Here is a 14,401-nt window from a genome sequence, read left to right as displayed (position 1 = left end):
GACGGGAGACACGAAGCCAGAAGCGTATCTGGAGATGGCGGAGAAGTTGTTGGCTGCCGGTGGCATTGATGAGAGCTTGTGGGTCGGCCATCTTGTGAGCCATCTATCTGAGAAGGCGAGGGAGGTATATGCGAGGATGGCAACCGAGGACGCAAACAGATACAGGGCATTGAAGGCCGAGATTTTGAACGCCTATGCGGTGTCCGCATGTATTTATAGGAGAAATTTTTTCAGCTGGACTCGTGAGTCCAGTCAAACCTATGAGGAACATTCGCGGGCCTTGTTGGAACAGCTGCAGAGATGGTTCAAGGGGAGCAAGGTTGAGTTACCTCAAGCGGTGGCGGAACTCCTGGTGCGTTACCGTATCGATCAACAGCTTCCGCCTGACTTAGCATTGTTTCTTGTCGACAAAGACACTGCTTCCTTGGCAGACTGCGTCAACCTTATTGATAAACATGTTTTGGCGTGCAAAATGCTGCAAGTCACGCAGTCGCGTCGTAAGACGGAGGAGTCTGCGATCAAGACCGCCCCCCGTCTGCCCGGCGGCTGGATCGAGGGGAGGGGTTCTCCGATGCCCTCCACTGGTGGCGGTCGCGAGCCGCAGACCAGGGCAGGGCCCTGGTGCGATTTCTGCAAACGCGTGGGGCACGGTGAAAACCGCTGCTTCTCTAATCCCGCTAGTCCGGCCTACCGAGGCAACCCTCCTGTTAAGTCGGAGGGAGATCAGTGGAGCTCATCCGCCGGGCCCTCGCACACGACGGTGGCATCGGTGACCGAGGTCACTGCCACCGAGGCTAATTCCATTCATCCACTGTACCAGGATTATTCAGGGACAGCCTTAGTGGGTGGCCCTGATTCGATGCTGAAGTTTGAGGCCCAATACCTTCGGGATACTGGGGCGACACGGTGTGTTCTCCGGGCGGGGGTAGTTCCGGCCTCTCAGATGCGTTATACCGGCGAGTATACCCTCCTTCGGGGCATTGACCGGGTTCTTGGCCGGTATCCCCTTGCCCTCCTCGAGGTCCGGAGTGACATTTTTAAGGGTCCAGTGACCTGTGTGGTGGTACCCTACTACCCGATACCCGGGGTCTCCTTGCTGATTGGCAATGATGCCATGGCCAGGGAGGAGTCATTGACTCTGACCTGTGGGGGGGTCACTAGATCCCAGAGTAAACAGGCGGAGAGAGTGGCGGAGTCAGACATATCTTCACTCTGGCCCGAGGAGCCTAGCGCCTCGACTCCAGTTCCCGACGGTGACGTTGCGTCAGCTGAAGTCCACCCGAGCCTCCCGTCCAGCCACCCTCAGGTGCCGTGCTCCTCAGGGACCGCTCCCGCCATGTCGCGATTCAGCAGGAACGCTAATGCTAAGGTATATGTGGGAAACCTGGGCAATGGAGCAGCGAAGGCCGAGCTAGGGAGGGTCTTCGAACATTACGGACCACTCCGCAACGTATGGGTGGCTCGAAACCCACCTGGATTTGCAGTTGTTGAGTTTGAAGAGCCACGAGATGCTGAAGATTCGGTCAGAGCCCTTGATGGAAGGTTAATTTGCGGATCGCGTGTGTGCGTCGAGATGTCGAATGGCATGTCGCGGCGGCCTCGTTTCAGACGCCCTTTGGTCCGCAGGCCTTTCGACCCGAACGATCGATGTTACCAGTGCGGTGAAAGGGGTCATTACGCATATGACTGTTGTTCTCGACACCGGAGGAGTACCCGCCGCTCTAGGTCTCGGCCCGTTCCCTTCCTGTCAACGCTTCCCCCAACTTGAGTTTGGCCCCCTTGCCTCTCTATTGTGCTTGTGTGAAGTGTAACTCTTGTAGGGTAGATATTAATGTGGTGTATGGTGTTAACTATTGTGTGTGGAAAAAAAAAAACCAAACTGGTTCATTGTTAACCTGTTAATGCCTGTTAATGGCCTGTGCGTTAATAATTGCGTTATTGTTGCGCTATTGCGTTGCGTTGTATTGTGGCGTTGTTGCGTTATTGTTGTTAATAAGTGTTAATACTTGTTAATGGCGTTAATTGCCTGTTAGCGATTACCGCCATCATCTTGCCATGTGATTTGCACCTACTACAAATACTGGTTTTTAAAAAACGCCGTCTATTCGACGGGGTTTTTACTTAGGGGGGGAGGACTGTGAGAAACCACCGGTGAAACCACCTGTTCTCACGACCGACTTGGTGCCCCGCCCACCGCGTGACGTGGCATCCTTGGAGCCTCACGCGATCGGGGGGGAATTCGGCACGTGATTGGTGGAGGGGTCAGAGAGCGCGGTCGCCATCTTATGCGACGCACACGGCTCGACGGCTCCGAGTGGGAAATATCATAAGGGTTTTCCTTGAAGCCTCCGGACAGCCGAGTTGGGCTGGTCGAATACCGTTCTGTATTTTACGAGCGAGGAACTCCAGAAGAGAACGAGTGATTCCCGGCTTCGTGTTGGAGCTACTGGCCGACCGTTCCTGGCGGCCTTGTGCGGTATTCCATCCTGGTATCCTCCGAGTCCCGGAGCCCGTCGATTGGAGCCGCGAGTGATCTTACCTGCGTCCTGTTGGAGCGTCTGTTGCCGACAGTTCCTGCAGGCTTGTGCAGCATATTACCTTTTGTTACCTTTCATGGGTTTTGTGATCGAGCCAATAAATAATCGTGCCTTACCCCTAGAAGGCCGATTAAAACACAATTGTGTTTATTGCGTCTCTTTTGGTTCACTACGTGGATTACTTGAAGCCCGGACATTCACGTCCGTATTCCGTGCTGGGATACATTCCACAGACGGGATCGCGACAATATATATATATATATATATATATATATATATATATATATATATATATATATATATATATATATATATGTATATATACATATATACATACATACATACATACATACATACATACATACATACATACATACATACACCTGGTATTGGCCTCATGGTTAGGGCGGTGGACTTGGGATCCTAAGGTCCTGAGTTTGAATCCCGTTCAGCTGTTGAATTAATACCAGGTGGGGTTGATTCAGCCTGTCATCCTTCCAAAATCGGCGAATTGAGTACCAGTGTACTGGGTCCTCTCACAAGGAGGTTGGTGGCAGGATTTGCATTCCGGCTGCTGGAAAAACAACTCATTCCGTAGCACCCACAGTGGTGTGTCAGGATAGTGCTGAGGAGTCGTCCAAAGACATAGCGACGTGCTGATCCAGCGTATGCCCCTATATCTACATATATATATATATATATATATATATATATATATATACATATATATATATATATATATATATATATATATTGTTGCGGTTTTGAGAGTGTACATATGACATCATTAAAGGTTAAAGGTTTGCCCCCATAGTTAGTCCACAAGCAACACATAGGCCCATTTAGGATATTAGTTTTGTCATAGTATATGTGAGTATAAGGCCATTTCCCTGGTATCATCTGCGTTGTGTAAAAGAAATAAGTATGGGCCCCGTTCATTTTGCGGCCACCCTCCAAATCTACCTCATTGGGCAGCATCCATCCCGCGCCCCATTCTGGCTATTGCACCTCGCATTAGGATGCTCACTAGTCAAGGGACACGAGGTAGGCCTGAGAGAGGGAGGAGCGCAGCGTCGAGGTTGAAGCGGTGGAGACAGCAACGGTAAGAGCCAGCCATACAGGGTTCTAAGGGCATGGCGTGAGGGGCGGGGTAAGGGCGTGCCTATATAAGCGCGCGCACAAAGCCCTTGGAAAAAAGACTTGCAGAGGATACGCGCGCTGTACAGGACTTATGCGAGAGGACTCGCTGGGGAAGGCTGGCTTTGTATGAGGACTGGCCAGGAGAACTTCGTTGTATGAGGACTCGTTGGGAGAGCGCACTGTAAGAGGGACTTGCACGATTCGCGCATGAAAGAGGACTCATTGGGAGAGGGCTTGGTGAAAGGACTTGTATTGGGAGCGCATATGAATTTGTATTGGGAGCGCATACAAATTCGTATTGGGAGCGCATATAGCGCCGGTTCATTTATTACGTACGCGACCGTGGTCGCAAGTAACCGCCCAGCCAGCCTTACCTTTCGCCCCGCATTTAATCCTGTGTGCGCCAACGACCCGTGGGGAGTTCCTGCCGCCCTGACAATCTTCTTCGTGGTGCGAGTCGGGGACCGGAGCGAACTGCCTGGACGCCATCATCCCTGGACCATCAACCTGACAATCTACAGCCCCGTGTGAGTGTGTCTGAGAGTTAACGGGCCCGTTTGTCCAGGGATAAGTTAAGACTGTATAAGGCTGCACTGTGTATTCTTCTTCTTCTTTATCATTGTACATAGTGTAATAAACCAATCTGTTCTTCCTGTCTTTCCTAATTTGACCGTATCAGTGTTTTCCTCCATTGGGTAAGCGTGGCACGATCAGAACCGCTTGGATCGGGTTTAGTCATTGTTAACGGCTCGGGTCACGGTTTGCTATCACTCGGCGTTTCCACCTATAACCGTGATTCGAGCGGGGCTTATTTCCTTGCTCCCTGGGCAGTGTTGGTAATCAGTCCTATGACCCTACTCAGCGCTGTCCGGAAGTGAAGTCATAGCCCCGGAGCCCGTCGGCTAGTAAACGACAAGGGGACTAATCCCCCCTTGGTAAGGGGAAAGGCCGACCAGGAGATCCGCAACAATATATATATATATATATATATATATATATATATATATATATATATATATATATATAAATAAATAAATATACACATCTACGGTTTTGAGGTTTGTTCAGTGAGCTCAATAAAGGTTAAAGTTTTCCCCCCATAGATAGTCACACAAGCAACATGTAGCTTAGTATGTGTATGTGTAAGTATGTGTAACTTAGTATGTGTAAGAATAGGCCCTTTCCAGTGTTAATTCTGCGTTGTGTAAAGACAGGAGAATAGGCCCTACTTCTGCAAACCATTCTACCTCTGTAGGCGCAATCCATTTTGCTACCCATTGGTTGTTCATTAGTCGAGTTAACACGAGGTAGGCCTAAGAATGTGGGGGCGGCGTTGAGGGTGGAACGGCTTCAGGAGCTGACGGTAAGCGCAAGCCGCCAATCAGAGCTCGAGGGTGGTGGCGTCGGCGTTGCATCAGAGGGCGTGGTGAAAAAGGCTGGTGAGTTCCAGAGGGTTCGAGGGGCATATCTATAAAGCCCGCTGCGTGAAAGCCCTCGACAGGATTTGCGTCACAGGACTTGCAGAGAGGGGACTTGATGAGAGAACTCGCATGGTACCGCTTGATTAACTTGACCATCGCATGAGAATGCGTGCGCTAACCAACACCCAGGCATTGAGGAAGAAGAGTTGGTTGCTAGATATACGCGGGCGCAGCCAGGCGCGTTTATAACGAACTTGCGCATTTCAGCCAAGCGAGTGAACGAGGCTGAGTAACCGCCCTTTGCCGTAAAAGCCGTCCCGCCCTTTGCCGTAAAAGTCCTCTCTACCGTTCGCCCCAATATTATCTCCGTGGTTCGAGAGACATGCTACGAGTCCCTGCCTTCACCTACCTCAATCTTCGCGGATGTGTCGGGGACCGTGGAGAGCTGGACGGGGACCATCCTTGAACGCGCTGGGGAGCACCTGCACATCTGCAATACCCCGTGTGAGTGTGAAACGGGCCCGTTGTCCCTGGGATCATTAAGACTAAAAGGATTTCTCGGTGTCTCTTCGTCCTTGAGCTGTATATACGTGCAATAATAATTAAACCAATCTGTTCTTTCTTCTCAATTCGATCACCTTTGTGGTTTCATCATTGACTAAGCATGGCACGAATAAGATCGCTTAAATCGGGATCCATTAATTATAACTGCGCGGATCACGTGTACGCAAACCGCTCGGCGTACTCCAACCTCACGTGGTTCGTGCGCAGGCTTGTTTCATCGCTTCCAGGGCAGCGCGAGTACTTAGGTACGAGCGAGAATTTGGTCCCGAAACCCTATTTGGCGCTGTCCGGAAGGGACGTTGCAAGCCCCGGTTCCGCCAGGCCCAGTAAAGACAAGGGGATTAATCCCCCCTTGATAAGGGGAGAAGGCCGGCGAGAGAACCATAACAATATATATATATATATATATATATATATATATATATATATATATATATATATATAAAGATATATATATATATATATATATATATATATATATATATATATATATATATATATATATATATACAGTCACGTGAAAAAGTAAGTACACCCCATCTAAAGTTTTGACTTTTTCAACATATTTCAACATACAGCTCTTTGATCTTCATTTCAACAATATTGATAGATAAAGGTGATATAATATAAAAATATCATGAAACATTTACATTTTGTAGTCCATTGTATAATTTAAATAAACATAAATGCAAATTTCGCATGTGGAAAAAGTAAGTACACCCCTACATTTATCACTACTTCAAATACCTAAAATTAGAATCAGGTGCACCAGCTCAGGTGCAAATGATTAGAACATCGTTAGAGAGGATCTTGGAGGAACCTGTCTTATTTAAACCTCAGACGTTTAGTTTGGTTTCCTCTTTGTTGTTGAAGTGTGCGGCGTCACCATGCCTAGATCAAAAGAGCTCTCTGATGCCTTCAGAAAGAAGGTTATAGATGCCTACGAGTCTGGGAAGGGATTTAAAAAGATCTCCAAACAATTTGAAATCAATCATTCGACTGTCCGGAAGATCATCTACAAGTGGAGAAGATTCCAAACAACTGCCAACTTGTTCAGGACAGGCTACCCCAGCAAGTTCAGCCCGAGAGCAGACCACAAGATGCTGAAAGAAGTCTCTCAGAACCCCAGAATGTCATCACAGGACCTACAGTTAGCTCTTGCTACTGTTGATGTCAAAGTGCACGAATCTACCATTAGAAAGAGGCTGCACAAATTTGATCTACATGGGAGGTGTGCCTGGAGGAAACCTTTGCTGTCCAGAAAGAACATCAGGGCAAGACTAAAGTTTGCCAATGAACACCGAGGTAAAGACCAGCACTTCTGCAACAATGTGCTCTGGACAGATGAGTCAAAGGTAGAGCTATTTGGCCACAGTACCCGAAGACATGTTTGGCGAAAACCAAAGACAGCATTTGACCACAAGAACCTGATACCAACTGTAAAGCATGGTGGTGGAAATATTATGGTTTGGGGCAGCGTTGCTGCATCAGGGCCTGGGCAGATCACCATCATAGAATCCATTATGAATTCTTCATTGTATCAGAGGCTGCTTGAGGATAATGTGAGGCCATCTGTTGGAACGTTGAAGCTCAACCGAAGGTGGACCTTGCAACATGACAATGACCCTAAACATACCAGTAAATCCACCAAGGAATGGCTGAAAAGAAAGAAATGGAGGGTTCTAGAATGGCCAAGTCAAAGCCCGGATCAAAATCCCATCGAGATGTTGTGGGGGGATTTGAAACGAGCTGTGCATGCAAGAAACCCCTCAAACATCGCACAGCTGAAAGAATTCTGCATGGTGGAGTGGGCAAAAATTTCTCCCAGTCGATGTCAGAGACTGGTAGACAGTTATAAGAAACGCCTACTTGAGGTTGTTTCTGCCAAAGGGGGCAATACCACCTCCTATTAGAGCCAAGGGTGTACTTACTTTTTCCACATGCGAAATTTGCATTTATGTTTATTTAAATTATACAATGGACTACAAAATGTAAATGTTTCATGATATTTGTTATATTATATCACCTTTATCTATCAATATTGTTGAAATGAAGATCAAATAGCTGTATGTTGAAATATGTTGAAATATGTTGAAAAAGTCAAAAGTTTACATGGGGTGTACTTACTTTTTCACGTGACTGTATATATATATATATATCAATGTTCATGCAGGAGCTTGTACACCTTTGAAAACTCAGGATGCCAGCAGGTAATGGCCAGTGGACGAACACCTTCTATACCTGGATTCAAACCCAGGGTCATGGAGTGATGGAGCAAACATCACATTTTCCTAAATTACTATATGAAATCCAATATTGTTTGTGAATCATCCTGTGTCTTCTATGCAGGACGACACCATTGCAGATGATAATCCAGTGTGATTCAATGGCAAGATTGTAAGATGCTGCCGTCGATTAAAACAAAGCAGATATTTTTATTTCCTTGAATTAAAGGAAATGACGAAACCATTGTGCTCACACTAGCATCGGGTAATATTTGATAACGGTTTTTTTAATACCACATGGTAACACTGCTAAGCACGTGTACGACTATTGCACGACTATTGCACTGTAATGACTGTTGACTAGGGGTCACAAGGTCATCGCATCGTTAAGGTGTTACAAGCAGGTGTGATTTGAGTTTGTAATCACTCAATTTTTAATTGTTTACTTTGCTGGAAATTTACCGCACACACCACAAATATCCGTTCAACAACATGTACTGTATGTCATGACAACCTACATTCCATATTGGACGGCTTGTGTATCCTATTACTCTGACTGGTTCTCATCATGTGACGTGGTGTGCCCCAATGAGTCGGGCTTGGGTTCAAATAACAAAACTATTTCCTGATTTGTCAGCTATGTGAATTTCCCATTTCGTGTCCACACAATATGGAATACACTGAGGATTTTCAACCCCAACCCTCTCCCCCCTTTTCTCCAGACACTTGTCTGAGTGCAGCTGAATAACTAAGGGGGCCATTTATGCATTATGTAATGGACGCATAATATATAAATAGTTTTTGCAATTTTGGACACACTTCTCCCTTCTCCCTCTCCCCTTGTGTTACAATAATGTCAGTTCCCTTACAAGGAACTTTGTTGCAGGAGCAGATTAGGCCTATCAAGCTATTTAATGGCTGCAAACCTATGTTTGCTTATGATGTATCCTTTTAATTTAAATGCTGAGTATCGAGCAAGGAAGCAGCAAGTACAATTTTGAGTCTTTGGTGGGATCGGCCGGGGTTTGAATCACCAACCTCCCAGACGCAGAGCGGACCCTCAAACCAGCTCACCACCGAGGCTGATTACGTAATATATAGACGCAGCTGACATTTTTTTTTTAACCTCTCCCTTCCGCTGAACGTGAAAATTTTTGTGCTTAAAATGCCTAATGTTGCACTTTGAGTTGGATTTTGATTTAAAAAATTTTTTTGATCAGAAAGTATTTTATTATTATGAATTTTTTTGTGGTTTCCAAATGTTATATCCTAAAGGCAAAATGATATTTACAACATTTTGAGTGTACAGTCACAATGGTATTTGTTACTTTACGCTTGCAATTTGACGCATCAATTTGAATGAACGTGTTTCTGTGCATTGCTCATTGTAATACTCACACTGGTTCATTCTGTTGCAGGACATTCTATATAACCATCTCCATAGTCACGTGCATGGTGCTCTGTAGTCTAATTGTGTTCTTCATTTATCCCCGCGCCATCTGCATCTCTGATTTGTCCATCAATAACTCGACCGCGTCGACGCGCTCCAATTTGAGCGTTTTTTTGAACTTCACGGTAGGGACACTTTTCCCAGTTTTTAACTCGTCCTTTCCTTGTAATCTAGGAGTGCATCGTCGTAGGCCTAAAGAGATGTCACCTTATATTACCAGAGATGATAACCCTTAAGGGGGAAGTGTGCAAGCTACCATTTAATGTATCAGCCGAAGGTTAGAAGGTTATTGTGTTCTAGATTTACCACATTTGTCTGAGGCCTTATCTCCATTAGCAGGTTTGAGCCATTTGGACCAGTCCCGGGTCTCGAAGATCTCTGTCTGCGTTGTGTCTGCGTTTAGCAGCTTCATACCCAATGCGACGTAAAGTCCTTTCTGTCGGTTTGGTGTATGCAGCTGTTTGTTTGAGGATGTTTTAAATTCCCAGTGGATACAGAATTCAGAGGCCATTTGGTCTATCGTGCCTGTCATTTATTCACAACCCTTGAATTTAACATTTCAGTTGATTTAATCGTCTGTGATACTAATCTGATCTTTACTGTTCCTTTACCATCTTCAAAATGAGAACAATGCGACTGTGTCACCAATATGCCTCCGCATAGTCCCACAACGGGTAGATGCCCTCATTCACTGTCCTAAAAATAAAGAAGTTTGATTTAAATCCCTTCAGCTGTTTTCAAGTATCACATTTTCACGAGCCATGACAGGTTTCACATCGATCGGTGAAGCGATTTCAGAGAAGGATTTTTTTTTTAAATTATCAGCTTTCAAGCTAATATGGCTGCCACACCACGTGACATATCACCATTAAAAATGTACACTCTGCATTTGTATGGGTAGATGATCATGTTTATGAAGTCTCGGGTTGATCATATAAGGTTCATTTTTCTATCCAAGATTGCTGCCAAACCACGTGATCAATGATGTTTTCGTGATCATCTTTTAATCGCCATGCCCAGTCGATGACACACGTAAAGTTTCGAGTCGATCGATTTGGTGGTTTGGGGGAAGATGTTTTTATAAAGGTTTTAGGTTAAATCCAATATGGCTGCCAAACCATGTGACCTATGATGTCATAAATTTAATATTTCAATACAAATGTGTCAAAGATCATGTGCATGCAATTTCAGATTTTTAGGATATCGAATTTGATTAAAACATTTTTTGCTGGTATACCACTTCACCTATGATGTCATCATTATCATGCCTTTGTTCCCCATTGGGAGTCCTTGACAATGTGCCAAGTTTCAAATTTTTCCATTCAGTATTTTCCGAGAAATAATTTTTTAATTATTTGCTTTTAATCCAAGATGGCTGCCATACCATGTGACCTATGACGTCACAATGATCAAAAAAACATTCTTCATGGGTGTCACTTCTACCCTGAAAGTTTCGTCTCAATCGGACATATTGTTGCTGAGAAAAACGAGGTTTAGCCCGGACGGACGGACGGACGGATGGACGGACGGACAACCCGAAAACATAATGCCTCCAGCGACTTCGTCGGCGGAGGCATAAAAACTCCTTAGCATTTCTTGGGCAGTTGTTAATACCTCGTGTATTTGCGTACTTACTTTGTTGATATACTCATGACATCAGACATTTTTGAGACATTGCTCAGGTAGATGCATTCCCTTAGCTTGGTCATTGCTTATTTGTGTTTTGTAGTATAATTTGTGTATAAAGAATATGATGAAGACAAAATAGAGGACAGAAGGTATGTGAGATGGACTCAAACTATGTGATGACGATTTTCGGGAGGAAACACTGAACCCAGCAAGTAAGAGGATTGGGTTGGGAAAGGTTCATCTTCTTAGGACCCATCGTGCTTTTCAGCACATAGGGCAACAACGAGATTCCTCCATCTTGTTCGGACTTCAGCAATCCTCTCTGCACACTTCAGGGCAATTCCCCTTTCTAACCGAAGTTCATGCATTTCTTGATTTCCCCACTGGTATCCAAAATATGGCTTCTTTCATCAAATGTCCCTCTTTCTTTTTCAATATATTTCATACCCATCACCATCTTTGCTCTTTGACCTGCGCCACAATATCTTTCTCCAGGCCTCCTCCTCGTTTCTTCAATTCTTGCCCTAATTTGGTCAGAAATCTTTAAAATCCTTCTCAAACATCTGTGGTGAAGACTGTCGGTTTGCGTTCCATTTCCTTGCTCATCTTCCATGCCTCTGCACCGTACAATAACACCGATTTGACATTGGAATTGAATTCTTTCATCTCAGTTTTTAGTGATAGTTGTCTGAAATTCCAAATCTTTGATAGAGTACAAATTTAAGTTTTTGCAATTCTTTCTGTTTATTATACCATTTTCACTCCAGGTGTTGGGCTAGCGGCTAGGGTGCCAGCTTAGGATCCTCGGATCCTGGGTTAGAATCCCGGTCGATCGCTGAATTAACGCCAGGGGGGTTGACTCAGCCTGTCATCCTTCCGAGGTCGGCTAATTGAGTACCAGTTCACTGGTAATTCCCTGTTTGTCGTAAAAAGGCGACAAAAAGGGTTGGCGGCAGGAAGGGCATCCGGCCGTAAAACATGGCTTCAAAAAGGGGACCAAAAAACAACAACAACCACGGTCCCCGAAAAAGGCCAACCCCCGCTTGCGGGGAAAAATGGCCTCTAAAGGTGTTTTTTATTTTATTTATTTATACAATTTTCACTCCACCCTTGTTTATCGATAACAGATCCTAAATAAAAGAACTTATCAACTTCCTCTACTTCCTCAACTTCCCCTGTGTCAATCACAATCTTCCTTCCATCATCAGTATTTATTACCTTCACCAGAGGAGAGGGTATTGCATTTGAGTCCATTTGTCTGTCTGTCTGTCTGTCTGTTTGTCCGCACAGAATAAATATGATTTTCCCTTCAACCATTAGCCCGATTGACCGGAAATTTTCACAATAGGTACAACTCCTGTATAATTTTTAGATGATAATTAGGACGTCATAGGTCACGTGGTACGGGCGGCATCTTGGAAAAAAACCGAAAAACTTTGCACCTCGATATCTCCGAAAGTGCTGCATAGAAAAAATTGAGACATGGCTCATTGTAAAGAACTCTACATGCGGAATAACATAAGTTAATGATGATGTCATACGTGCTTCCATTATGACATCATAATTCGACAAGTACAAAACTTCATCGGATCAAGATGAAATTTCTTGAGCATCATCTCGGGATAAATTGGTGGAGAAAGAAATAATGATGACGTCATTGGTCACGTGGGTCGGCCGCCATATTTGTTTTATCACAAAAGCCCTATAAACCACTAAAACACGTCCTGGCGAGGGTCTGCAATCTCTGATTGCTCTTTCTTGTTTTCACATTGTCATACACTTCTGATACCAAACACAGATCGTCAGCGTAACTGCTGGATACAAGTCTGTTTTCCTTCCGTTGACCATCTCATTACCCAGTCAATTATGGTCAGGAACAACGTGTGACAACATGCATCCTTGTTTTTGGCTGCTTCTCACTTCAAACCAGGGTGAAAAAGCTCCATCATGGATAATGCTGCAAACAAGTTATTATTTCCTTCGCTGTCCCATAAAGTCTTAGCAGCCTCCCCAAACTCTTCGTATGTACATTGTCAAACACTTTCTCAAAAGCAATGAAATTGAAAAGAAAACGTTTTTTGAAATTCTAAACCTTGTTCCATAACTGTTTTCAAAACAAACATTGTCAATGCAAGATCGTTCTTTCCTTAATCCAGATTGTTTACGTCTTAACATCATATCCAAACCTTCTTTAATTTCTGTTTTGGATGCATTTTGTGAAGAGTTTGAAACAATTTATTGTAAAGTTATACCCCTCCAATTGTTGCTCTCCTAAATCTCCTTTCTTCTCAAGTTTAACAATAAGATCTTTCTTCCAATCTGATTGCAATAACTCTTCATCCCATATGTTTTTGAACAATTTCTCCAATGTTTCTGCCATCTCCTCTGGTAACGTCTTCAGCATCTCCACCATTGTTGTCCCCCGTCGCACCGCGGAGCGAAAGGGGGACTATGGTTTTCCCGTCCGTCCGTCCGTGCGTGCGTAAGCAAAGGACCGCATTCGAATTTGGTGTGTGGGTGCAACGCACGTCAAAATCCAAGATGGCCGCCGCCATGTATGTCTGATGCCATGTATGTCTGAACCTTGTGAGCGGAATATCTTGAAAAATAAGCGAAGTACCAACTTCTAATCTGGTGTGTGGGTGTATCTAGGCATAAGGAAGAATTATATTGAAAATTGGGTCGCCACGTCAAAATCCAAGATGGCCGCCGCCATGTATGTCTGAACCGTGTGAGCTGAATATCTTGAAAAATAAGTGAAGTACCAACTTCTAATCTGGTGTGTAGGTGTATCTAGGCACAAGGAAGGACGCTGTTTAAAATTGGGTCGCCACGTCAAAATCCAAGATGGCCGCCACCATATATATGTCTGAACCTTGTGAGTGAAATATCTTGAAAAATAAGCGAAGTACCAACTTCTAATCTGGTGTGTGGGTGTATCTAGGCATAAGGAAGAACCCTATTCAAAATTGGGTCGCCACGTCAAAATCCAAGATGGCCGCCGCCATGTATGTCTGAACCTTGTGAGCTGAATATCTTGAAAAATAAGTGAAGTACCAACTTCTAATCTGGTGTGTGGGTGTATCTAGGCATAAGGAAGAACGCTATTGAAAATTGGGTCGCCACGTCAAACATCGCTTCAAAAAGGGGACCAAGGTGCCCGAAAAAGGCCAACCCCCGCTCTGCAGGGAAAAATGGCCTCTAAAGGTGGTTCTTTGTCTATCAATGCTGGAAATATATCATAGACTTCCAGGTTGTCTTCTTCTACATTGGCCTTCAGTGTCTCTACATCTATCCTCTTCCTCTTTGTATCTACTCTTCTTTGTTTTTTAAGCTTTATTTTTACCTCATCAATTACTGGTTGATGATCACTGCTTATTAGGAAAGGTTAATTCGGAGTGAGGGTGTGGGGGATGGGGTAGGAAAGGTCAAAGT

The 14,401-nt window shown here is 44.7% G+C and overlaps 1 protein-coding gene across 5 annotated transcripts in view; it reads left to right on the top strand.

Moving 5' to 3' along the window:
* Positions 1 to 14,401, top strand: part of LOC137429966 (transmembrane protein 106B) — a 74,012-nt gene that overhangs the window by 48,349 nt on the left and 11,262 nt on the right. For all 5 annotated transcript variants that reach the window (XM_068120378.2, XM_068120377.2, XM_068120380.2 and 2 more), the window contains exon 4: positions 9,306 to 9,462. In XM_068120378.2, the coding sequence (XP_067976479.2) occupies positions 9,306 to 9,462 (157 nt within the window). The remainder of the gene's footprint in view (positions 1 to 9,305; positions 9,463 to 14,401) is intronic.

Source organism: Myxine glutinosa, chromosome 6 (assembly GCF_964187855.1).
Source record: "Myxine glutinosa chromosome 6, kmMyxGlut1.1, whole genome shotgun sequence".
Classification (NCBI taxonomy): Eukaryota; Metazoa; Chordata; class Myxini; order Myxiniformes; family Myxinidae; genus Myxine; species Myxine glutinosa.
The sequence above is the reverse complement of the archived record's forward strand: the minus strand, read 5'-3'. Positions and strand labels throughout refer to the sequence as shown.